This window comes from Zootermopsis nevadensis, unplaced genomic scaffold, assembly GCF_977971745.1.
Source record: "Zootermopsis nevadensis isolate Lab colony 2312 unplaced genomic scaffold, Znev_1.0 Znev_ptg000028l, whole genome shotgun sequence".
NCBI classification, from domain to species: domain Eukaryota; kingdom Metazoa; phylum Arthropoda; class Insecta; order Blattodea; family Termopsidae; genus Zootermopsis; species Zootermopsis nevadensis.
This window is the reverse complement of record NW_028259160.1, coordinates 17,032,917-17,058,497: the sequence shown is the minus strand read 5'-3', so window position 1 is coordinate 17,058,497 and position 25,581 is coordinate 17,032,917. Positions and strand designations below refer to the sequence as shown.

At 36.2% G+C, this 25,581-nt stretch overlaps 2 protein-coding genes and 1 long non-coding RNA gene across 10 annotated transcripts in view; 2 read left to right on the top strand and 1 right to left on the bottom strand.

Annotated features, from left to right (window-relative positions):
• Window positions 1–6,437, top strand: part of Tomosyn (syntaxin-binding protein tomosyn) — a 95,594-nt gene extending 89,157 nt beyond the window's left edge. For all 7 annotated transcript variants that reach the window (XM_087356888.1, XM_087356889.1, XM_087356886.1 and 4 more), the window contains 3 exons: window positions 3,162–3,257; window positions 3,680–3,804; window positions 4,595–6,437. In XM_087356888.1, the coding sequence (XP_087213014.1) occupies window positions 3,162–3,257; window positions 3,680–3,804; window positions 4,595–4,857 (484 nt within the window). In that variant the 3' untranslated portion in view covers window positions 4,858–6,437. The remainder of the gene's footprint in view (window positions 1–3,161; window positions 3,258–3,679; window positions 3,805–4,594) is intronic.
• On the bottom strand, window positions 4,500–12,065 carry LOC147872368 (uncharacterized). Its single transcript, XR_015537363.1, has 2 exons — window positions 11,924–12,065; window positions 4,500–4,780 (listed from the first exon to the last, which is right to left on the bottom strand). It is a non-coding gene; the product is annotated as an uncharacterized LOC147872368 (long non-coding RNA).
• Window positions 12,066–12,120: 55 nt separating this feature from the next.
• On the top strand, window positions 12,121–25,134 carry LOC110826625 (eukaryotic translation initiation factor 2 subunit 3). 2 transcript variants are annotated; one of them, XM_022057441.2, is made up of 10 exons: window positions 12,121–12,260; window positions 13,492–13,555; window positions 13,817–13,927; window positions 21,963–22,196; window positions 22,350–22,508; window positions 23,138–23,367; window positions 23,659–23,803; window positions 24,001–24,170; window positions 24,358–24,530; window positions 24,890–25,134. In XM_022057441.2, the coding sequence occupies exons 1-10, from the start codon at window positions 12,198–12,200 to the stop codon at window positions 24,957–24,959; spliced, it is 1,419 nt and encodes a 472-aa protein (XP_021913133.1). In that variant the 5' UTR covers window positions 12,121–12,197; the 3' UTR covers window positions 24,960–25,134. The 2 variants fall into 2 exon arrangements, with proteins under 2 accessions (XP_021913133.1, XP_021913132.1); XM_022057440.2 differs by lacking the exons at window positions 21,963–22,196; window positions 22,350–22,508; window positions 23,138–23,367; ... (2 more) ...; window positions 24,358–24,530; window positions 24,890–25,134 and adding an exon at window positions 15,245–17,091.
• The last annotated feature ends 447 nt before the right edge of the window (window positions 25,135–25,581 follow it).

The following is a 25,581-nucleotide window of genomic DNA, read 5'->3' as shown; positions in this document are numbered from 1 at the left end:
GACCAACAAAACCATTGAATTTGTTTCCGCAAACGGAAAGGACAAGTAGCAATATATTTTTGACTTTCTGAGTGCAGTAACCACAAAGCTGTGTGTCCAGTCATCTTGCAACTCATTAAAAATATTAATAATTTTTTATTGAAATTTACCTTGTTGTGAAGCATGTAATAGATTAGCAGTAAATATTCTGTTCATTCTAAATGATGGACTTTCATTCATAGAGTAACATTGGGTATCGTTACTTATCTGTTACAGTTAGAACTGCGAGTGTATTTGTTACAGAATAGTGGTGCATAATATTGGAAAAGGAAAATGCTATCTTTTGCCTTCTAGAACACAAACGTCTGTAATGTAAACTCGCTTAGAAAATTGTTGTGGATGCACCAGCTCCCTTCCTTTCTTACCACTCAAAATTTTCTCTGTATTAGTTTTATGAATTATTGAAAAGGTAATTTGTAATTGAATGAATTTTGACAGTGCTGATACAAGTCCCCCAACCACAAAACTCTTAAGTTAAAGCATTTGCGCATTTAGACCCAGAAATTCACTTCAAATGGACATGTTGTACCGCAGGAACTTTTAAACGGCTGCATATCTCACAAAGTAGCAAAGCCCACACAGATAGACAGACAGGCACACTGTCCATCTATGATATTGTCTCAGTATGACCACTATAATGGAAAGAAACGGTAATGAGTACATTTTCTTATGAAATAATATTTTATTTTTCATGCCATGTAATTGGGCTGAGACTTACTAGATGTGCTCTGTTGGGAAACAGTTTTTGCGGTGTTTTGACTGAAATTATTTTTACTGTCTAGTACCCTACTTCTTCCTGTGAGTAAAGGTTCATCATTTAGAATCTATCAGCATGTTGCATTTGTGCAAGTTCATATTCTGTGTTCTGTGCATGACCGCCTGTTGAAAATGATGCACGCTGTCTGGGATGCAATGAAAGAATGTGAATTGCACGATTGTTGCCGACTTATGGCCACGGGCTCTTCATCTTGTCTTTGTCTCTCTTTACGCACGCACACTGAATTTTATCTTCAGTGATTGGTGACTGAGACGCTGTCGTTAGGAATTGTGTCTGAAACTGATCTGGAATTTAAGAAGCATGAAACTTAGAATATTTCTGTTACATAAACATTAGATATAATATGAAGAAAATCTGAGCTGTGCTTTGTATACTTTTGCATTTTATAGTCACAGTTTTCCTCATGAAGTATTTTATTTTATCATTGAATGGTTATTTTCTACTTGCAGGCTTCCATTCACTGTCTTTGCTTCTTGTCTTATACTCTTTCCATTTTCTTTCAGTGATGTGCTAGTTGTGTTAATATCAGTTACAGGGGATACACATTCAGTTCTGAGCACATCACCGTTCAATTTTCTGGTAGTTAGTCAATAATGCCATGTAACATGCAGATAATGAGATTAACTTGCTTCAGCTTTAACACTCCAACAGTTAACTAACTTGATGGATAAAGGTTTTTCTTAGAAAACTAAGCTACTCAGCTGATCAAAATTTGCTTTTATGGATCTTGAAGGTTTCCCATCCTGAGGCAGCTAAATTTAGTTGACATCAGCACACAGTCTTTGTTTAATGATATCTTATTTAAAGAGCAAAGATTATAAAAACTCTGTATTTGAGACTTTAATTTCTGTAATATTTATTTCTGTGAGTGTTATAGTAATCTGTATTTGGCTAAATAATTAATTTACCAAATTTGGTGTGGCAGAAATTTGGGTTTGTAACAGTGAAAGAGTTCAAAGTTCTGACACTCTTGCCATGAAGGTAGGTTATAGTAACAGTTTTCAAAATGTTGAATGGGAAAAAAGAACTATATAACTGTGGCCTTAAAACGTTACTTGTGCATTATGTGGCTAGACGTACATTTTTTTTATCATTCTACTTTAATACATTTTCTTGTAGTGTGACTATTCTGATATTTCTTTCATGAATCTATGGTAGATAACGCATGTTTTCACTTTGAGATGTCAAGGACACGTAAAATAGTATTCTGATACTAGCACAACCCATAGAAACATTATCTGCTGATCTCACACAAGCCAAACATTTTGACAGATGATCCACACAACAGACAAACAAACAAACATGTATGATACTTGAAAAAACACTATTGCTGTCAGTATGTGCTGAGTTTCATTATACAGTTAGTTTAAGGCTTACATATCTGATTAGCAATCAAGTTTACACAATAGGTACTTGGAAACTTAGTTTCACAAAATATATATTGATTTTTCAGCAATTTCAGTTGCATTTTAGAAGTAGTTAATACAATATTTTGAATCGAGGAATATTGTTACCTTAAATTTAGGGAAGGGTACTTCACTGATTTTCTCCCATAATTTGTGATAAGTTTAAGGCAAGCAGTCTGATGCATGCCAAGCACTCCTACTTCTGACATGAACTTGAGCTGATAAGACTTAAAAGTTCTCTTAATATTCTGTTGGTAGGTGAAGTATTTAGTGACAGTTCTGAAAGAGATAATCAAATGTTTCCATTGACAAAATACTTGAAATAATAGGTACATTATAACATATAACATTTACACTCTTTTAGGCCATGCTGTGTGATTTGAACTCCAGCACATACAGGATTCTGTAAAGCCATTTTCATGTGACATAAACTCAAACACTGACTCAGTGTGTGATTAAAGGAGCAAATGCCCTGTCAGGAATATTCTGCCGCGAGACGAAAGATGCAAAACGGGTTTTGTTTTTTGCAATGCTTGCTGATGTGTTTTGCTTTATATTGACTGGTATAATGTTTTGTGCATCGTCACTGCATATAACATGTGTCATACTAAGGTAAGAAAAATGAGTCTAAGTTAATTCTTTGAAAGTGGTTGCTTGTGAGAAATAATTATGTCAAAATGACCAAGGAGAATTGACCACGTTTCCGGAATGCTTTTCCAGTGTTTAATAATGAATTCAGTATATTGTTTATTTATTAGTATAAATTTCCATATTGTAGTGTTTTATGTGTTGTTTGCCATTATTCTATGTTTAATTCAAGTATTATTTATTTAGTTGAATTCATTCTATGTTTTTGTTTTTGTGTATTGTTTGAGTCCTTTATGTTGTTAAATACTGGTGATTGTGTCAAGACATAAGTTAGAACTGTTGCATTTCAGGATAGCCAGAACCTTCTGCTTCAGTAACCGTGGACACGGGCTGTACCTGTGCTCACCAACAGAAGTGCAGAAGTTCACTGTGTCTGCGGATTTCTGGTAAGAGTCCAGAATTCTTGTTTTGTAATGTATAAACTGATGAAGTACAAAATATATTCTTTATGTGAATAAAGCACAGCAGTAACTGAGATATATGAGACAAAATTGGTAAACAGTGACACTCCACTCCTTCTCTTTCTTCACTCCTTCTACTTTGAAGATGGCTGTCTTCTGGGTTGTAGCATCATGTAGTCTACCAGAAGTTTACCAGCATTTCAGAGGCTGCTTCTGCCTCCATCACCACCCTGATGATGGAGGCAGACCTCACAATCCTTTTATATGGCCTGTCACATGATTTGGGAAATAGTCAATGTGAAAAGGGTAAAAATGTTCTGTTCCTGCAGAGAACATTTCGTGTAATTCTGATATATATTTGATTTATACTTATGCTTACATCAAGCAAAACTCGTGCTTAATTTCAGTGCTAGTCTGACAGACATGGTGGGAGAACTCTTCCTTCCTCATGACATGCCTGAACCTCCCAAGGAAAGCTTCTTCAGGGGTTTGTTTGGTGGTGGCACACGCTCCTTGGACAGGGAAGAATTGTGTAAGTAGAGCACTTCAGTTTGGCATGTTAATTGTCACCACAGTTTAGCATATGCTCAGGGTGCAGGGGACATCATCCAGATATAAAGGTATGCTCACTGATGATGGCCCTCTAGCTGATGGTTGTGCACGAGCTAACAGCCCCTACCATTGTCAACATGTCACATGGTACAGATTCCATTTCATTGCCTACCTCGTTACTTACAACTCTCTGACATTAGTAATATCATCATGGTGGTCATGAAAACTTATCAACACTTGCACTTCTAATGTTGGGACCTGAAATTGTACGTTGATGCAATTTTACGTGAGAATATTTTTATGTATGATATAAAATAATAACCTAGTGACTGTGTGGAATATGTATTTACTGTTTATTCTGTAGTTGTCGCTGATGAATTACTATAGGTAGAGCTGTACGAGAAGATGTCTTCCAGGATGTTGCACCTTGTAGTCTGAAGTCTGGTGGAAGTTTTCTGACATATCAGAAGTGCTTGCTACCTCCATCATCAGGCAATCATTGCCCTGATGATGGAGGCAGCAAGCATATAACATAAAAATGTCACAACGGTGCAAAACTTCAAGATTATATCATGTTGAATCTGTACTAATGTAAATTATTGTATAATTATTAATAAGTATTTTCTGCTAACTTCATCATATAGAGTGAAGGATTTGAAAGAAAGGTAGCTGAAATTATTCAAAGGACTTCTTATTCTCTGACAGAAAATACACACTAATTGAGGACTATTGCATTGTCAGCTTTGTTTTTAATATTCTACTCGTTGTAGTTGGTGAAGCAAGTGGTAGAGCATCGCGTAGTGTTGCCAAGCTTATTCCAGGCCCGTCTGCTAATATGGAAGCCGCGGGTCAGCGAGTAACATCGGTCACAGGTGAGATCGCCAGGACACATCAGATGGTTGTGGAGAGAGGTGAAAAGTTGAGTCAGCTGGAGGAGCGCACACAGCGGATGATGTCTGAGGGAGAGAACTTTTCACAGTCAGCACACACACTCATGATCAAATACAGAGATAAGAAGTGGTATCATCTGTGAGCATCCAAGCATTTCAGTGGTAATAAATGGTCAGTCTAATTGCTAGAATGATGTAAAACCACATGCTGTGCTGTAGTTTGTTCTTAATTTTTTCCATCATATTGAGAGAATGGAACAAATGACTGTAAGTGACAGTGCTAAACAGAAACATAACTCAATTTGTACGTGTGCCATAACTGCAACATTCAGAATGCAAAACCTTGTGCAAAATTGCAATTATGTAACACAGAAGGATTTCATGCTCCTGTGAGCTTTATAGTAATGATTAATGTAGCAGTTTTTACTCATCTTTGTAGTAGGTATGTACTACATGATTTGTGTTAACTGGAATGCAAGAGTCGAGACTTCGGGTGCTGTCTGAACAGTGTTATATGATCCCCATTCATTAGTGATGATGTACATAGTATGGATTCAACAGATTATATATATTACCCCAGTGCAAGTCATAACCTGCCCCTTACATTGTGTCCGCTGGCGGGTCGATGTCTTGTTGTCTTCTCTCTGTTTTTTGGGGGGGCCAAGAGCCGTGTGGCCTCTGCCAAAGTTGTACATACTGGATCATACTTGTGAAGGGAAACCACTGATTATGAAATATGCATTTTATCGATTTTATGTAAATGAATGGAGAAAATATGTGTAAAAAGTGCATTAATATATCATACGTAGGAAGTATAAGGTGCAATGCAATGCCATGCCCATTTTGTGTATGCCCATAACAGGAGAGATCCTGTTATTTTAAATAAAACTGTTATAGCATCATGCAAAATTAATATTTTAAAGTTGATACATAAAGGGGATCACACAGGGCTAAAGCCGTTAGAAAGTAATGGTTTTATTCATTTTAAAATTTTAACTTTATACCTCATATTACCGTACTTTGTTTTTATCAGGTCATCTATAAAGATAAAAAACGTGATAAAATTTAAAATTTTAAGCCAGTACAGATTCAAGATTTATAGAAAAATAACCATTGTGATAAAAAGTGCATTTCTTATCAGTGCTAGTTTCCAGCTGATAAATTAAAATAAATTAGGTTCTGCCATTCACCATTGCTTAGGCATATATTAAATATGATTGAAAACATTGATTTTGGCCAAGACTGGTTGCCCTGCACAATATTCAGTATTATCCACCAATAAATTCTACAGAAAACAGCTAACAGTTGTTAGCCAGTAAGTCAACATTTACATAATGGCTGTTACAATTTTAGCATTGTGATTTCACTACTAAAGTTATAATTTATTTCAGCATTTCTCATGTCCAAGTGACGTATCACAACAAGCAGACAGTTTGGATTCATTCAACAATCTTAATGGAATGTCACTTCTAATTTAACAGATATTTTGGTCAATACAGTGTATTTGCTACAAGAGAAGTATAAGGTTTGTGCATACTTAAAAATAAAATAAAATTCTGCATGAAATACCAGAGACATCTTTTGTATGTAAATAGACCAATAAAATGGCACAGTGAAGTTGTCAGTTACGTTGTAAATAATATACGTTTGTATTTAGGGCTGTACTTAAAACAAAAAGCAAGAAGATATGTGATAATAAATTCTGCCCACTCTTTAATTGTTATATTGAGACCTAATCTTTGTTAATAATTGATGAACATTTATTTATTAGAAATACCTGGTTGTTAAACATTGTTAGAATATAATTATCGCATTGAATTGTAAAAATTTCACATAGGGAAGTTTGTGGTTGTAATTCTTTTCTGAAACTTTGGGAGCACTGTTAAAACAATGTGAATCAGTTGGGTGTTATGTGCATCTCGTCATCATGTCTTTGTCTGTTCGCAAAACGTTCTTGGTTACTACTAATTTAGGCTAATATTACGTTCTGCTATGAAATACAGAATTTTACACACTGCATATTTCAGGATGTACATATTTTTAAATGTGTGAAGTTATGTATACATATAAATCATGCATCTTCTATGATACATGTTTTAAAGTAATGGAAGACAATAAGATAAAAATTATAAATTTTTGTAACTGATTTATGGCATGTTTAACAATTGTAATTGTATGTAGATATTAAGTTAACAGCTGTAAAGGGGACGGAACAAAACATTTAAGTGATCGCTGAAACTCTGCGCAGCTCTACGTAAATGGGACAACGTACGCGGTGGCCCGCACTACGACCACTTGTTTTCATATTTGAACAGTTTATTGCACATGTAATGATGATTTATATCTCGACACACAAACAATAATGGCTTCCTTTCAGACCGAAGTACATAACAGGCAGATTTGGTATCTATAGCTGAATGGCTATGTTAGAAAGAAGTTACGGATGAAATTCAGTCTATGGAAAGTACCAAAGGGAAAGAATTAATACTGCTGGTTGCCATTCCTGAGTTGATGGATTGTTAAGGTGGTAGTCTTGATTAATCAAATTATGGTTCCAAATCCTGTAATATTTTTAATTGTGTTTATTGTCTTCTCATAATGCCACCTCATTAGATTTAAGGTGGCAGATAATGGAAGGAAAAGATCTGATGAAATATTAAATTTATAGCAAGATGGAGTTGGAAAAGTTGCTTTACTGTCTCCTTTAGAACAGAAGAAAGTTGTGAAGACATGTAATTAAAATCCTTAATAAATTACTATCCTTTCAGTTAATAATTGCGTATATTCCTGTTTGTCAGTATGCCATTTCACAAACTTCTCAGTGACACAGCATTACTGATTATCTTGATGTATTTTTATTAATCGTGTTATGTGAATATCTTGAATGTTACTTGATATTTAATGGAACACGGCCTACTTGAAAGTGCAAAATGGAACAGTATCCCCACTTCATTAAGTTTACAAACCATCAGGAGACAGTTTGATATCATGGCAGCTTGGGCAGAGCATATTACATTGGAACCAAGAAACATCATCTGTTATGTGAGATTTGAGGTTCTCGCGGCAGTGAAGATGTCATTGTCCTATGTTATGATGCTGTCTGGATTCATAAATAGATATCAGTGTTTCTGTCTCTGTCCTGGAGGTAAAATTATGATCATGACAACTATGAAAAATTCTTCAAACTGGTAATTAAATTAACTTTGCAAGACGCTGATGCTGACAACATTCATCAGGTACACTAAATGTATGTTTCCTTTTTGTATACCTGGATTTTAAAATATTTTACAGGGAAATTCCCTAAAAGTAAGCCATAAAGAAAAAAATCAAAAGGAATTATTCTTATTAAATGTTCAATTACTATTATCAGTAAATATAGATTCCATTGTCATAACACTTCAACTTAAAAACTACACTGTTACATACACATATTAAAGGTTGTGGACTAATTACACACACAGCTGATAGTCGGTATAGACGAATCATAAGACAGGGATTCCTAAAAAAAATCCCTTGTATTTTATTCTGTTTAGCAGAAATTTTTTCTTGCAAAAATAATTAATTAAAAATATTAACACTTCATATATGAATGATGAGGAATCGACTATTCACGTTAGTAATGCTTTTGAACATTTACGGTCATAGTAAGTAATTTTTCCCTTATAAACACTGGTAACATAAGACTTACATGAGATTCCTTTTATTAATCTTTCTTTGGTTCAAACATACAAATACATAAATAACACGCTGTGAATTTAAAACTTTTTTTTTTCAAATAGCACTTAAGTTGAACAACCCATTTGCCTGAGCGTACATCTGTATGAGTTATGTTGATGCTAACTGATGTAAACATTCTGAAACAGACATTATATTTGTATTAAAAAAAAAGAGGTGCTCTCAGCAGAAATCATCTTCAAGATGGCTGTCTTCTGAGATGTTGTGTTATATAAGCAGATAGAAACTGACTGACATTTTAGAGTTGCATACTGCCTCCATCAGGAGGGTTATTGTCTCCCTGATGATGGAGACAGTATGCACATCTGAAAGATGAATCATTTTCTACCATACTATACAGTACAACATCTCAAAGTCAATAATTTCATACTTAAAACTGTCAGAACCTGAAATGTCACCCGGAAAGAATCTTCATTCAGGTGCAGCCAAATCATCATGAACAAAATCAAATGAGCGATCATTTCTGAATTTGTCCATAAATAAACCCCCATTTCAGGCATGACAGTGATGTTCAACATCTACTTTTAATGATAAGTGTGCAATGATTTACATCAGTTTACCACATCCTAAAACAAACTCTGGCCATCTTTCATATACTACATAAATTGACTAAGAAATGTTCTAACAATAAAAGAATAACCTAAAAGCCACATATTACATACTAATAATGTTGCTAGTCCTTTATTTGAATGCCTTATCAATTTTCCCAGAAAGCATGTTAATTGTCTAAATAAAAATTAACATATTTGCTTATATGTCCAAAATAAATAAAGTACAGAATTGAGGATATTATATAATGAAGAACTTTCATTATTTTATATAAGCTCAGCAGTTATTTTGAGAATGGTGAATTAAGGTAAGATGGCCTTAACATGTATTTTGGGTGGGTGACAAGTAAGAGATGCATACAGAATATTTATGGAAAAGATTCTTGGGAAGCGACTGTTTTAAGACTGAAAGTAGATTGGAGAGAAATTGGTCCTGAATAAAACTGTGTAAGATGGCTGTCCCCTGGGTTTAGCACAGTGCAGTCTGGTAGAAGTTTACCAATGTTTAGGAGGTCCTTGCTGCTGCCATCATCAGATCAGCAAGGACCTCCGAAATGTTAGTAAGCTTCTACCAGACTACACAGCGCTACAACCCAAAAGACAGACATCTTCGTATTCACTTTTGTGAGAACCTCAAATCGTACTGACTTAAAGTGGCTTAGGATCATGTCACCAAATGTTATGGTAAAGTTGTTAGCCCCGTGGTATGTGTTCAGGAGGTTTTTTGGTGCAAAATTCTAATCTAGAGAGTAGCAGTCATGACTAAGGGTTTTCTGCTTTTACTTGGTCTCTACAGGAAAGTGCTGGGATTGTAGCTTAAATTAAGTAATGACCACATCCCCCCATATCCTTTCCAATTCATTATTCAGTAATCATCCTATCATTTGACACTAATTAAATAAAGCAGGATCATATCATGTGATAGGTTATGGATATTATATTCTATTAACAGAGTTTCTTACATGTTCATATTTAAAAATGGAAATTCTGGCAACCCTACACTAACTAAATAAAATTTGAAATAAAACAAATATAATTTTGTTACAAAATTATATTAAATAATAAGTATAGTACAGAACAGATGTACTAGCCTGCCACCATAAATGAAGAGAAGACCACGTCCGCTCTGATGAAAACATCTCTTCTGTTTTATCACAATATAATTCCGTGTTTCTTGGTGCTCTGTGAACCAGCGCTGTTATTATGCTTAGCAGCTGGTCATCATGTATGGTATTTTCTGTTACCTATCTGTTAATAGTGTCATATAATTTTTACTGATTATATCAGGTAGTTGTTTTATATGAAGGTATGCATGAATTATTAAATGTGTGTATGGATGAATTACATGTATTTCATTGCACAATGAAGGAGTCGGTCACTGTTGTGATTTTATTGAGATAATATTCTTCTTCCAGGTTGTAAAGTAAAGTACTGTAGGTCCCTCAAGCAAAGAGGACGTAGCTGTCACTCTCTGTTGCTCTATTGTATACTACCAAGACCATATATTAATAAAGAAATGTACAGTTTATGTAAGAGGGAATGTATACCTGTAAAAAAATTACATGAAAAAAGTTGCTGTTGCAGTAGAATTAAAGTTTGTTTTCTTGATTGGGTCAGTAAGCAAAATTATGATATAACTCAGGATTTTAAAACATTTTTTGCCAAGGGAATATACCAATAAAATATATTTCTTGGAAGTATGCACTGTAGCATTACAATTCTAAGAAACTGTCTTCACCTTTTGTGATTTGTTCTGTTTGGAAGATTTTAATCTTTCAAAATATTTATATGTAGACAAACAGATGCCAATGGCCCAATCATACTCTTGAAAAAAGACAATTTTAAACTGTAGTAACTACTTAAAGGATCAAAAGAAAATGTTTGCTAGAAAAATTTGTCCTTGAAATTATGAATACAGCTGGGGCTTGAAATAAAACTGTAAAGCCAAAAGAAATAATATAACTGTCTGCGGTTATGTCAACTGTAATTTTCATTAAAGTGGTTTTAAGACAGTCCTGTCATATTGCAAATATATTTATACATGCATATATATTAACTTATTGTAGAGATAATCAAAACTGGCAGTCTTAATAAATAAGCTGAAGTGAAATATTAACCCATGTCCAAGCTAGAATAGAAATTCTTAACTAAATTTGAGTTAACTGTCATGGAAGAAAAATAAAGGTCATTTATTGAAGCAGACAGGATGCAAGTACACAAGAAACAACTAAGTTGCAATTAATGTGACATCCTTATTTCCTGCATGACAAAGTAAAATTTAATACCATTAAATTATTCTAGAATTTAGTGTAATATCAGCCATTTTAGGTATTATAAGAAAAGTAAACAATTTATTTCTGTGTGTAATTGTAGTCGACTACCTCTACCAGTAATGTAAAAGAATAATTTAGGCTTTTGTGCATTTTACTGGCTCCTTTGTTTATTAGCTTTGACAACAGTGGGCTCTTAATAATAAGTCACACATTATTCACCATCATCCTCTCATTTGACACTATATAGTGAGGTACTGAAAAAAGTGTAGTTTAATAATGTATAAATAAATTCATGGTGCAGGTACATTTTTGGAAAGAAGATAGTTAGTCGGTGATTAGGACATATCCCTGCCTTTTATGGAACAAATGTTCACATACATATAAGCCAGCTGAATCCAGGCTTCAACCTCATTTCCCATTTCTGTAGGATGCATTTTACTTTTGTCCTATTATGTGGTGGCCCTTTCCTTGAAGTTCATTGTATTCGTGGCTTCATTTGTAATCTTCCGTTGTACATATCCAGCCAACTTGTCTATCTTAATGATGGCTGTCATCGCCCTGATGATGGAGGCGGCAAGGTCCTCTCAAATTTCGGTAAACATCTATCAGACTACAGGGATAACAATCCACAAGACAGCCATCTTCAGACTCACCGTCGTGAAAACCTCAAATCCTCGTCCATCTTTATTTGATCACCCTAATAATATTTCGTGAAGAATACGTGTATTTGTGTGCATACGTGAAAAATTTGTATATAAATATTTGGAGATTTAGATGAAATAATCTGAATACTATGCACATGTTCCATTTTATGCCCTATCTTGGCAACACTGAATTTACTCATATACAGCAGAGGTGTGGCGTCTTGATCTAAATGAAAGCGTTTGAGGTGGATAACTTGCAGTTCGCGGCGGTATATTTTTTAAGATGGCGGGCGGTGAAGGCGGTAGTGTTGCTGGCCAGCTGTACAAGCAAGATTTAGCTAAACTTGTGAGCGCTTTATTATTGGACACTGTTTTTACACAGATTTTACTTGTAATTAGTTTTGTATTGCAGATACAGAAAGTTCATATGCCTAAGTATTCCCTTGGCTTCTATGTTATATTTGTATGGGTGTGTTGGTCACCAGCAGTGTAAAACAACTAGAATCGTCTTAGGAATAGTCGGGGTTTTATCTCTTGGAGCTGTTATCGAAGTTCGAAATTCCTATAATATGGTGGCAGTTTTGGGATACATAATTATTCCACTCAATTTTCTGTGTGTAGTGAATTACCTCATACTATGGCTGCATAAAGATGAAGACTGACCCCGGTCACATCTCCTTCTGCCTGTTGTATTTCACTCTGGTATATTCCTATCTAGACATTCTGTTTACAGGAATGCAGGTACTTCTAACCTTCGCTAGCTTACGGGTGAATTGGGGCCGGAGAAGAGTACTCCAGAGGGCAGGCTACTTCTTTCTGCAGCCTCAGTGTAGTTACATGAACTTAGGAAGCAAATTGAATTTGATCCATTTAGGTTGCTTGTGAATGATATGTTATGCCATCTGTTACCGTTTGTTGGTGGGGCTTTTTGTTCAGACTTGATGTGATATATTCTGCAGAAATATGTGTAACCTTTTAATTTTCATTTATGGTCATATAACACAATAATATGTTGTAAATCTGGCAGTATCAGCTTCTGCTCAGTTTGGGTCCCAGATGCAGGTTCTTTCATTAGGGCAGTATAAAAGAGAAGGTGATATAGCTACTATTCAGAATGAAAGTATCAGCCAAGTTCTCCTTTGCATTTCCTTAAGAATATGTCAGGTATTAAAATGGGAATATAATTCACTAAGAGCAGATCCTGTTCATATCAGAGCGCTGATCGTTGCTGGTGTTGAATATTTTCAGGGTGGATGCTAGTTGCGTTCACCGGCTAAGCAGTGTTCTGATTGGTTGCTCTGTCACTTTCCCTTATTCCAGCTCCTCTCTTGCTGTACCTCTTCCCGCAGTGGTAAAAGAGCTAGGATCTGAACTGTATTACAGCACTGTCCGTAACCTCGTGCACATGATAATAAAAGGGGAAAAAGTGACAATATTATTGTGGGAGCCACAAGAAAGAGCTTGTTTGGTAATAGAATGTTTTTGTGTCAGTGTTAAAAATTGCAGCGTCCTTAATCATGTGTATTTCTCCTGAAATTATGTTGTGTCGGTGATCGCTCATTGCTTTTCTTTTCCAGGATGTAGCTAAATTGACTGCGCTCTCTCCTGAAGTTATAAGTAGACAAGCAACAATTAATATAGGTAAGGTTTAGGGTTTTTACCTGTCTTTTTTATCAGTCGACTGATCAAATTATTATCAAGAAATTTTCTGGATTGCTGGGTGAACACTAAGTAATTTATTATGACTTGTAAGAACATCATGTGTATGTTCAAGAACCATACCTGGATTTAAATTCTGTGGTGTAGCGCATTGTGTTTTCAGGTTTTATTTTTAATATTGAAACACCTTCAATCTTTACGCATCTTCGTGTTTTTAAAAATTATCATAATTCTTTTTATCAGGTACAATTGGCCATGTGGCACATGGTAAATCTACAGTGGTGAAAGCTATTTCTGGCGTTCAAACTGTTCGTTTCAAAAATGAACTGGAAAGGAACATTACCATTAAGTTAGGTAAGTAATGTTTTGAAACATAATGTTGAAGTGGGTATGTCTGGTCATCTTTTTACGCTCTTTTAATTACTCATATCAACTAGACATTAAAAATAAATAAATTATTTTTCCACATAAGTTTAATATATTTTGTTACGGATGTTGGTAGGTCTTAACACTCCATATCCTCTTAAGATGCAGTCTAGTGCTCAAAAATGATCATCAGGTCTAGTGTTATAATATAAGTTTTTATTTGTTCAGATACTAATTTTGGTTAAGAATGGAAACTTTAGCACTAACATTCATGCACAAAAAACTGGAAACACCATTCAGTTTTAGTATTTTAGACATCAATAAGTGAATGAGTTTTGTTAGCTATGTACAGTGTGGCATGTGATGTGACATTTTCTTCAAGAACTGAAACAACGTTAGAAGGTTTTACTGTTTTACATTTGGCAACACACTGGTTTTATGTATCTGTTCATAGCATGTAACTTTTGTCATTTACACACACCACAATATTCAAGGCTCATAACACGTCTCTCACTCCCTTCTGGATGAAATTTGAATGGTGAAGTTGTAGGGTGCCAAAACTACAGCAGTTCCTTGCTGAATGCATGGGTTGTGTTCCAAAAAATGCCAAATTTAGAAAGGCGAAGGTCTGATGGGAAATAGAGGGCTTGGGGGAACCATGGATGCTGTTAACACTCGTAAGGGAAAGTAGTGGGGTATTTTCTCGGAGGCAGCATACTTCACTGCATGTGCCGTACGCACCCAATACTCGAGGCATGCAGAAAAAACTCCAGATTCACTGCACCAAAATATTTTAAAGTATTTGAATAGGAGGCATATTAAAAGCTACCGAATGTTTGTCTGTAAATTATCATCACAACTCGGTGGTGTCAACAGTACAACCGCAGCCGCAACACAACTAACCCCATCACCCCTTTGTGAAGCGATATCAGAATGCGAACTTGCCCAAACCCGTGGCGCGCCCGCAACGAGAGGCCAGGAAGAATAACACAGACAGTAAATTTTTTATCTTTGCATATCAGTTGCTTTACTCTCGAGGATTTAGCCCCTTCAGATTTTAAACTGTGTTGTTGCCATGTCATGTGTAATAACCCACAATTTCTGTGGATTAATTTAAATTGAGCGTATATTAATGAAATTAAGGGTGACATGAATTTCAGGTCCTTTCCCTGCACTCTGATATCCATCAGTGAATATGCATGTGCAATGAAGATATCTTGGTGCTCAAACTGTGATTGCCTCTGAAGTTGTGTATTTATTATATTTGTTGAGTGCAACTGAAGCAAAACACCAGCACTTTTATAGTTCCAGGAGGTCTTGAGCCTGAGCTGGCAAACGCAAGTGAGGGGAGCATGGAAAACAAGGAGGTGTCTGCAGCCGAGGTTAAGGCTGAGCCCGTGCCCATAACAGTTGGGGACTGTATCACCATTTCAAGAAAAGGCAAGAACAGTGTCTCGGTGAAGGCCAAGAACATGCGTAAGACAAAACTTAACAGTGCTGAGTGTAAGTGGCAGTTGAGTGCAGGGAAAGGTAACAAAAGACGGAAAGCGTGTCCAGTCCCTGAAGAATACGAAGAAGGCGAGTCGGTGTACGAGGTTGAGAAAATCTTAGATCATCATAAGGTTCAGAATGGAGACATTTTCTATCTGGTCAAATGGAAAGGGTGGCCTACAGAAAGTAGTACGTGGGAACCGGAAGAACACCTCACCAATTGCGAGCAGATATTGGAAAATTATCGTTCAAAATTTCAAGGACAGATAGTAGAACTGGCCTCTGTTGGACTCCCAACATCAGAAGACATGGAGAACTTCAAAAAGAGTCTTGAGCAACCAACGAAAGGAATGTTGGAAAGCGTCATGAAGACTTTCTCAGCTAAAGGCTTTCTGAAGTACACAGTGCCCACAGAGAAAGATATTGACATGAAAATTTTTGATCTGTTAAAACTTCCTGATGACAGAAGGAATCCTGAGCTGGTACAGAAAATAAAAGATGAGCTCATGGTCCGAGAATTTCATTTCAGACGTCTGGAGCAGCTGAAAAACCTCCGGGTGTTTGAAATGGAAATGAACTGCCTGTCGACAGATAAGGCTTCTATAGCTGTAGAAAATGATGTGGATCTTGAGGAAGCACCAACCAACTTCATGTATTTAAATGACTATCTGCCTGGAGAGGGTATCACCATTCCTGAGGACCCTCCAGTTGGATGTGACTGTCAGCCATTCTGCAGTCCTGACTCTGGAAATTGTTGTGGCAAGCAGTCTGGCGCTACGTTTGCATATGGTCCTGATAAGCGTCTTATTGTTCCTGTGGGAACTCCTATATACGAGTGCAACAAGCGTTGTAAGTGTAACTCCGCGTGCCCGAACAGGGTTATTCAGAATGGACGCACGATAAAGCTGTGCGTGTTCCGAACGGCGTCCGGTTGTGGTTGGGGGGTGAAAGCCTTGCAGCCTATTAAGAAGGATTCATTTGTATGCGAGTATGTGGGTGAAGTGATTAAGAATGAAGAGGCTGAAAAAAGAGGGAAAATTTATGATGCGGAGGGCAGAACGTACCTGTTCGATTTAGATTACAATGACAGCGAGCAAACTCCGTTCACAGTAGATGCAGCTGTATATGGGAACATCTCGCATTTTATAAATCATTCATGTGAACCAAACCTTGCAGTGTTTGCTGTGTGGATCAATTGCTTGGAGCCCAATTTACCGAAACTCGCCCTGTTTGCCACGAGAAATATCAGGGAGGGAGAGGAAATTACGTTTGATTACATGTGCCAGTATGTAAAGGGAAATAACAATTCTCCCTCAAATCCAGATCTGTCTTCCGAAAGTCTCGTTTCACCGTACGCTTCTCCGTTACGCGCTCGTCTCACTCTGCCCGACAGCGAACGTTTAGAAAACTCTTCACCGGAATCTTCGGAAATAGTCAGTAAAACGGCATCCAGAACTCGCTGTAAATGTGGTGCTAAGAAGTGTCGGAAGTATCTGTTTTAGGTTGAGGTTTTCCTCTTGTAACCGCGTGTAACTTTAATTGGTTTATGCACAGTGGAGTGTTCATTTGTTACAAGACAGTACGTATGTATTGTTTAATATATATCATATTGTACTTTAAGTTTTGCTATGAACGTACAAGCTAGTGTGTGAAATAATGAAGGATGCATATGATAGGCACAGACAAGCTTCTCTGATAACTGGGACCGGTTTATGCTTCCCCCCCCCCCCCCCCCCCCCCCAACTACCACGCTCCAGCGTCTCTTACCTGTCGCCTTTCTGATTATTTCCATTTCAGCATTCGCTGTTATTAATTAAATTTGCAGGTTATATGATATAATCCACTACAGTTACAAGATGCGTTACGTTACGTTCACTTTTTGTTTTAAATAAGGTGTTATTGCATTTTTAAGGGAAAAGGGTGTATCATAATTGTAAATCATAATTTTTGTTGTCAGCAAGTACAGTGTGAATGAGATTTTGAGCTTGTTTTGGCATGAAAGTTTGTATTTAAGTCTATTTTTTTTATATCATTAAGAGAATTTGAATAAAATGTGACTGGTGCGCTTGTGCTGTAGGATCCACAAGAATTACGTAAAAATTGAATAGTGCGTACGTCAGAAACCTTGTGCACAAGAAAATGTAATGATTTGTATGAATGTCTTCGTTAGTAAAAAAAAACATGGATTGCGTAAAATCAGAAAGTAGCCTCTAATCTGGTTAGATGATGGCAGAGTGTCGTCTGTTGGCCGCTCGCTTAGCGTTAGTAACAAAAGAACTCTGACGTTCATAAACAGTCTTGGGCTATATAATCCAGTGGGATTTGAATATATGCATACTGAAGTTTCAGTCAGGATGGCTGGTGGTGTTAGTGCACTCTCAAGAGGACGCGTACAGTACCAATAGCATGGTATTGGTTGAATTCTCACTGCGTGCTACAATGAAATTGCATGCTACATATTTGGCTGGTTTTTAATCTAGAGTTTGCTGAAACTTGTTACTTCTCTGTGCACAGTAATATTTGCAGAATTAATTTTATTATACTAGAAGAATAGTTTAGCTTATAAAGTAAAGACATGTTTGGGTTTCATTAAAGACCTTTTGCCATTTTGAAGTACATTGAAATGTGCAGATTTAGTTATTTTATTTATTTTAGTTATTCAATGTTATGGTTGTCTTCATTTTTTCTTCTTTTCTTTTCGATACTGTATGACCTCTGCTGCTGAAATGGCATTGCTAAATAGCCTGAGGATCAAAATAGAAAGTTTCAGGTCATGGAATGTGTGACCCATTATATAAAATAAATTTCCATTTTGTCTAATGTGTCTTGTTTTCTGTAGGGTGGTGAAAGTAATTACTTGAGGGCTGTCATTTTCACTTCTGCTGGCATTTTTACGCACTCATTTAGGATTGTTTAAGGTCCCTGTCCCTATACATATATTAAAATATAGCGTGTTCAATATATTTATGTATTTATTTTTAGTACAGTGTTAGTGCACAACTGTAATTGTGATAAGTCTGAAGTATTTTGTAGATTTGTTTATCTACCCTGATCTTTCACTGCCAAGCCTTGTGCTAAAGGCTGTACAAGAATTGTCAAGCTATTTCATAAAACGTGTATGACATTAGTGTTACCTGTGCATGACATAAGAGGTGTAAAACATTGAAAATTGAATACTGTGCTCGGTAGTGCCATCTCATAACATATGAAAACCAGCGTCTTAATTATAAATCATATGAAATTATGACGTGTGACTTTCATATGAATTTTGATGTGTGACATGATATACAAAAACTGTGATGTGTCTCAATTATGCAGTAACATTGTTTCAAAAACAGTAAGGTCATAACATATATAGTAAATTTTCCACATTGGAAAAGACAAGAAACCAACATCCAGGACTTATGGAGCTCAAATATTTCTTGAGATCCTGGCCTTTGCGATGAAAAACAGTCATGAATTTAATAGAAATAATTAAGTAGCTGATTGACATATTGATGAATAAAAGTTTACTTTGTGTAGGATTGCACAGAACCTGATGCACTTGTATTCTTATCAAGGTTGTGCTTCAAGGTTTCTCACGCCGCCGCCATATCCGGAAATTGCGACGGCCATAGTTATCTAGCCATTACCTGTTCATTTAATATTTTCTGCAAGGCCTAAGTGACTTGTGGGCTTCATTACTACAACAAACATTAAAGAAAATTGTATGGAAATTCTCCAGACTGAAATGTCAGTAGAAACTAAAGTCTTCTGCTGATAGAAGAAGTGTATGTGTATTTTATGTTTTGTCTTATTTTAGTTCAATACAATCCTTGCATTGACTTGTACTAATTTTATTTTATCATTTATCTAATTTTAAAATTACTACTGTCCTCTTATATCAGTTTGTGTTTGCCCAGGAATAAATGTCATCCTCTTTGTTATAGGATGGTCCATATCTGTTTCCTCTTATTTCTTAGAGTAAGGTGCTCTGGGTGATGATGAGAAAGGATCGTGGATGTGATGTCTGTCGACTGACATTCATTAACATAAAGTGCATGAAGTATGTCCTCTTTTCCACTTTTTGCCTGACGTCAAACCTCTGTCCATCCACAGTTACTCCACCTTAGTTTCTCCCATGGTCTTCTTCGTTTTTGATGACATCTTTCCTATTCTTCTTTTCATTTTTACCTTGGTCTTTCTTGTGCGGGAATGTACTTTTTCTTATCCATACCATCTCATTCGCTTACATGAATTTGCCTTTCAAGGTGTTCAGCATAAAATTCTCTATATACGTAATTAGTATTGGGTAGAATCATCACTATTATTTATTTTCACTACATGAACATTCTGAGACATCTAACAGTAAATTTGATGTATCGTAATATTTTCATTTGTAGCCTACAAGAGAAAATAGGTTTTTCATCTCCCCTGTCCCTGTGTAACATGAAACATTCAAGTTTTTTAAGGTGGGAGTTGTTGGTTCCCCTGCCTAAGCCCACAAACTGGAGGACAACTCCTTGTCAACTGTCCACAACTGCTTATTCAATATATTCATAGCTGCCCTCTATCTTTGGAGGCCATTTCCATCACCCAGTACCTGAGGATGCACCAAACCATGATTAAAAGGGACCCACGTAACATGTGTCTTTGTTATAGTGTCACTGTTCATCATATCTCTTCTGGTAGTTGCTGTTGTTCATTTCTGTAAAATTTAGATTTTTCTTGCTTGTTCACTTAAAACTGCTTTAATATACTTAGCATGTTTTTCCAGCTGTGTTTGTAAATGGAATTTTAGGACTGTAAATTGAATGATGCTTGTGTTCTGCCCATCTCAAAATATTGTACAGTTCTGGCCACATTAATTTCATTATTGTTAATTGAATTTTAAAACATGAAAATCATATGCTTTGCATAACATTCATACCAAGTTTCATGAAAAACTTGTTATTGTCATAGCAAAAGACACTAGGGGTGAAGATGATTATGATCTATGGAAGAATGTGTGAGCCATTAGTCATAACGAGAACGTTAATTTTATATTATCAGAAAATATTATCCTTCACTCTTTCTCTCTCACACACATACATTCATTCATAAGATCTTCCTGTGCTGTTACAGCTTTGAAAGCCATGTTGAATTAGTATCTGAGATAGGATCATATTTTCTGCATACGTATACACACAAATCTGAATTAATTGTGTAAAGACGAGGAGCTGTCCAGTAATATTTTTAATCTGGTCATTTATTTTGTCCATGTATTTTACTGTACAAACAAGACATCTTCACCATTGTATTACAGAATGTTAAATGATGCTGTTTCTTGGTTATGCGTCAAGTTACTAAATGAACAAAACTTGATTCGGTCTCGGACCATAATGAATTTGAATGGAATAGTTCCGTTAAGTGGACCTCGGTGGGTTCACAGACTTCTGTAAATAAATTTCCATTAACTTTGTATGCTGTCAGATACATTCACAGAATTGCTGCAGATGCGTATTAATGTTTAATTTCTTACACTGTGTGATAAGATTACTCTGGGTTTGAAGTAGCGACATGATACTGGCATGTTGTTACATCCATGATGCTGCCTCTGTTGGCTCTGGTTTCGTCATGGAATGAAGTGTACAGCAATGTAATGACATAAGCGCATGAACATCTGTTATAAGGCTGCACAAATGTTAATGCTGTTTATTTAAATAAAATGTTATTGTTATTGTAGGTAGGTTATAAGAACTGCATTGTCAACTTATACTTAGAAACAAGTTTTTTTGACTTTGTGTGCTTGAAGTTTATAATAAAGAAGAAACTTACACAGTAAATGACATTAGTTTTCCATGTTAATGTTATTTTAAAAAAAATTGTGATTCTTTGTGTGTGCGTGTGCACATGTTATTTAATGTGCATTTCGTAACTACAAGATTTGTTCAATTGAAATATGTTGAATGTTCGTTTTATCCCTTGTGGTATGTACGGGATGATTTTTAAATGCAAAACACTTTATAATGGAAGTAAATTTGGATTAAAATGCTTAATTTTCATATCTTTAGTTCCAAACTGATGTCCATTGTGTCAATCCAGGATCCCTTGGGACTCGCGCATAGTAGTGTTTTTATAGGTATATCCTAGAGTGGTCCAGTTTCATCTGAAATACCGTGTCCTGCTTTGCCATGAGTTTAAAAACACTGTAGCCTCAGTATGTCCCTCAAAATTTTTTTCCCAAGATTTTCCATATTTCCTTCTTCCTCCTTTCAAAGCCCATTCTGTTAATTCCATATGTTCTAACCTTTTCAACAGTATTATTGATTTAAAGCTTTTCATACACTGCATATTTTATGGTAGAAATTAATTTTCTTGTTATAAATAACTGAAATTGAATGAATGAATTTTCCAGTTAATCAGTATTACCATTATTTATATATGTATAAGCAGGATATGATCTTGAAAATACGTTTAATGCGAGATACCTCATTCTAGCCTTGCATTAACTTCATATGGAACTTGACATTCATACATCATGTTTCTATAAAGCTGTTAATTTTCATTGTAGGTTATGCAAATGCAAAGATCTATAAGTGTGATAATGAAAAGTGTCCTAGACCAGCAAGCTACATCTCGGGAGGCTCTTCGAAGGACGATTCCTTCCCATGCTTCCGTCCCAACTGCTCAGGTCGCTTCCAGCTCGTAAGACATGTTTCTTTTGTGGACTGTCCTGGTCATGACATTCTTATGGCAACTATGTTGAACGGTGCAGCCGTCATGGATGCAGCATTGCTATTAATTGGTAAGTTTATAATTCAAGATTCTGACAAATGCCATTAACCCATAGCTCACTGCAGCCTGATAATTGAAATTTATTATAATGTTCTCAAGCATTTCAAGGGCTAAAATGGAATGACATCTATTGTAAGTGAATTTTTATCACTTTTGTTCCCAGCTGGTAATGAATCTTGCCCTCAGCCTCAAACTTCTGAACATCTGGCTGCAATTGAGATCATGAAGCTCAAACACATTCTGATCCTGCAGAACAAGATTGATCTAGTGAAGGAAGGCCAAGCCAAGGAGCAGTATGAGCAGATCCTCAAATTTGTACAAGGTAAAAACTAGGTTGAAGTGTTATTTGAGTCCATCCTGATTCTTATTGAGTTCATGTGAAACTGTCCCATTACTACTTTTGTCTTGTTCATAACCTTCTGCAAGCTACTTGAAGTTTTCACTGCTGCATATGGTTTCCTAATGTTCTACTGCCTTTGGAACAGTTACCTTACATTTATTTTAACTTGACTGTTTTCTGGGAGTACTTTCATTTCAGAGGTAATTACTGCATCCAGCTTCAGGGCTTTGGTGATGAATGCAATGAGCATATCTGAAGCACCAGTCAAATTCTATCAGAGTATATGGCACAGTATCCCGGGAGACATTCGTCATCATTCTCGCCATGAGAACATGAAATCTTGATTGCATTTATTTGTTCTTAAAAAACTGACACTGCATGGTTGTGAAATGTGTGAGGGAAAGCAAATGGTAAAATAGTATTAAGATTAACAATACTGAATGATTTCTCGCCATATGACCTTTGTTGCCGTTCAGCTAATAGCCATGCACTGTTTTGTTTCTGTACTTGTGTGGGATTGTAGAAAATATAGTGTCAGCACAGATAACTTGGACAGTGATCTGTGCTGATTCGCTGAGACGTCATATCTTGATTTAAATGTACAATTACAGGAACTGTAGCTGAAGGAGCTCCTGTAGTTCCGATTTCTGCGCAGCTGAAGTACAATATCGAAGTTCTGTGTGAATATATCACAAAAAAGATCCCGGTTCCAATGCGGGATTTTACGTCATTGCCTCGTCTGATAGTGATCCGATCATTTGACGTGAATAAGCCAGGTTGTGAAGTTGACGACTTAAAAGGGGGTGTGGCTGGGGGCAGCATTTTGCGAGGAGTTCTCAAGGTTTGTGCATTTCAAGCTGCCTGAATCAGGGCTCTAGTACCTTTGGTCATTACAGTTTTAGCCTCAGTCTCATGTTTTAAAATGTAATAAACAGGCTGAATGGTATGTAAAGTGTATAAAAAACCAAAGAATGTATTGTACCACTTACCTGATGTCTGCAACAGATTCAGATATTTCTGTGACTTGGGTTGTTCTAAATTTGTAGCCCTATGTAACGAGAATGCAAACCTGTCGGCTGCGACTTTAATGACACTCTTGTTTGTTTATGTTTGCTCGTTCTTTCTTTAACAGGTAGGCATGGAGATTGAAGTTCGACCAGGACTTGTGTCCAAAGACAGTGAAGGCAAACTCACTTGCCGGCCCATCTTTTCTCGCATTGTGTCCCTGTTTGCAGAACAGAATGAGTTGCAGTTTGCTGTTCCAGGTGGACTAATTGGTAAGGAGAATCATACATTAGTCTTTTGCTCCTTCTAATGTAATAAAATGAAAATCTCCATGCCCTGTCTAACATAATTAAATATAGTGAAAGTCAACCATCCATATAAACTTATTACAGCCGTGACTGCTGAATGAGCATGTCCTTTCAGATGTCTGGGTATGTGCATGTGCGTAATTTTCCATTTCTTGTTGTAGGTGTTGGCACGAAGATTGAACCGACATTGTGCCGAGCTGATCGTTTAGTTGGCCAAGTTCTGGGGGCTGTAGGAGCTTTACCCAAGATATTTATTGAACTTGAAATCTCATACTATCTTTTGAAGCGGCTGTTGGGAGTTAGAACAGAGGGTGACAAGAAAGGAGCAAAGGTATTAACTTCACTTTCTGCTGTCTGTTGACCGTGGTAGTTGGGTACATTATTGTTTTCAATATGAATGTGTAAATGGATCAACAGAATTTGCTTACACAGTGGTTTGCTCATAAGATCTTTGGAGACTGGCATTAGATTAGTATGCAAGTTCAGTATGATTGTATGTAGTGTTGTTTTTGTAACAGGTTCAAAAGTTGTCGAAGAATGAGGTTCTATTGGTGAACATTGGTTCTCTGTCAACTGGTGGAAGAGTGCTGGCCACGAAGGCTGACTTGGCAAAGATCAGCCTTACAAACCCTGTCTGTACTGAAATAGGAGAGAAAATTGCGCTCAGTAGACGTGTTGAAAAACACTGGAGGTAATTGAAACACCAGGCGTACCCATAAGTTAATACCCAAATAGTTACTGATCAGAAATGAAACGCCCCATTGCCGTCCATGTACCGATCTAAACCAAAATAATATACTCCTAGCAGTTACCATTTAAAATGGAATGGAATTATATGCCCAAAAGTTATCATTCAAAGTGAAACTACCTACCTTTCATTTATCAGTGCAGAATAAAAGATGTGCTGTGTTTAAAAGTCCAAAATAAAACAATACACACAGCAGGTCACCAAACTACAACATACTCATACCAGTCCAAAGAAAATATGTTTGTCTGAGGTAATTGATTTAAAATTGCTTTCTGGTAACATTAATATATTTTCTTCAACAGACTGATTGGCTGGGGTCAGATTCGCGGAGGCGAAACCATAGAACCTGTTGTTGATCACAAAGGAAACTAAGTGTGAAAAAATACCAGATGAGTGGTAAGATGGGAAGAATGTCTGGATTCACAACAGCACTTGTAATTTCATGTTTCTATAAATATCTGCTAAACACTGGCTTAATTGCGGTGGATGCAGTTTATGTACATGATAAAGAGTTTGTTTGCAATACAGGCGAAGCACTGGTCAGGAATTTTTCTTGTGTTACTCCACCTACAATTAATTTGTCCATACCATAAGATTGAAGTATCTAACATTTACAAAAGATAAGTTTTATGGCAATACTGTTTTGTTCTAGCGTTAATAGGCTTGTTCCTTTTCGGGTAACATAACTTTGGTGTACAGTCTGTCTGTCTTTCATACGTTTAGTCTTAAAGTTTCGTTGTTTGAGAAACGATTGAATGTGATGGGCTTGGTGTCCTAGTTCTCGTTTGCTTTCCACTTGTCTTCTTCAATCTTTGTATGTTGCACTTACTGTGGCAGGTCACACAAGCAACCCCTTTCAGATTATTTTGCTTTGAAGTTATTTTCATCAGTTGGACTTCATTATTTCACAGTGGTACAAAAGTAATCAGCGTACTGTACCTAATTTTACGAAGGCTAATTCTGCAATGTTTTATGGATTATATTTACATTGTTG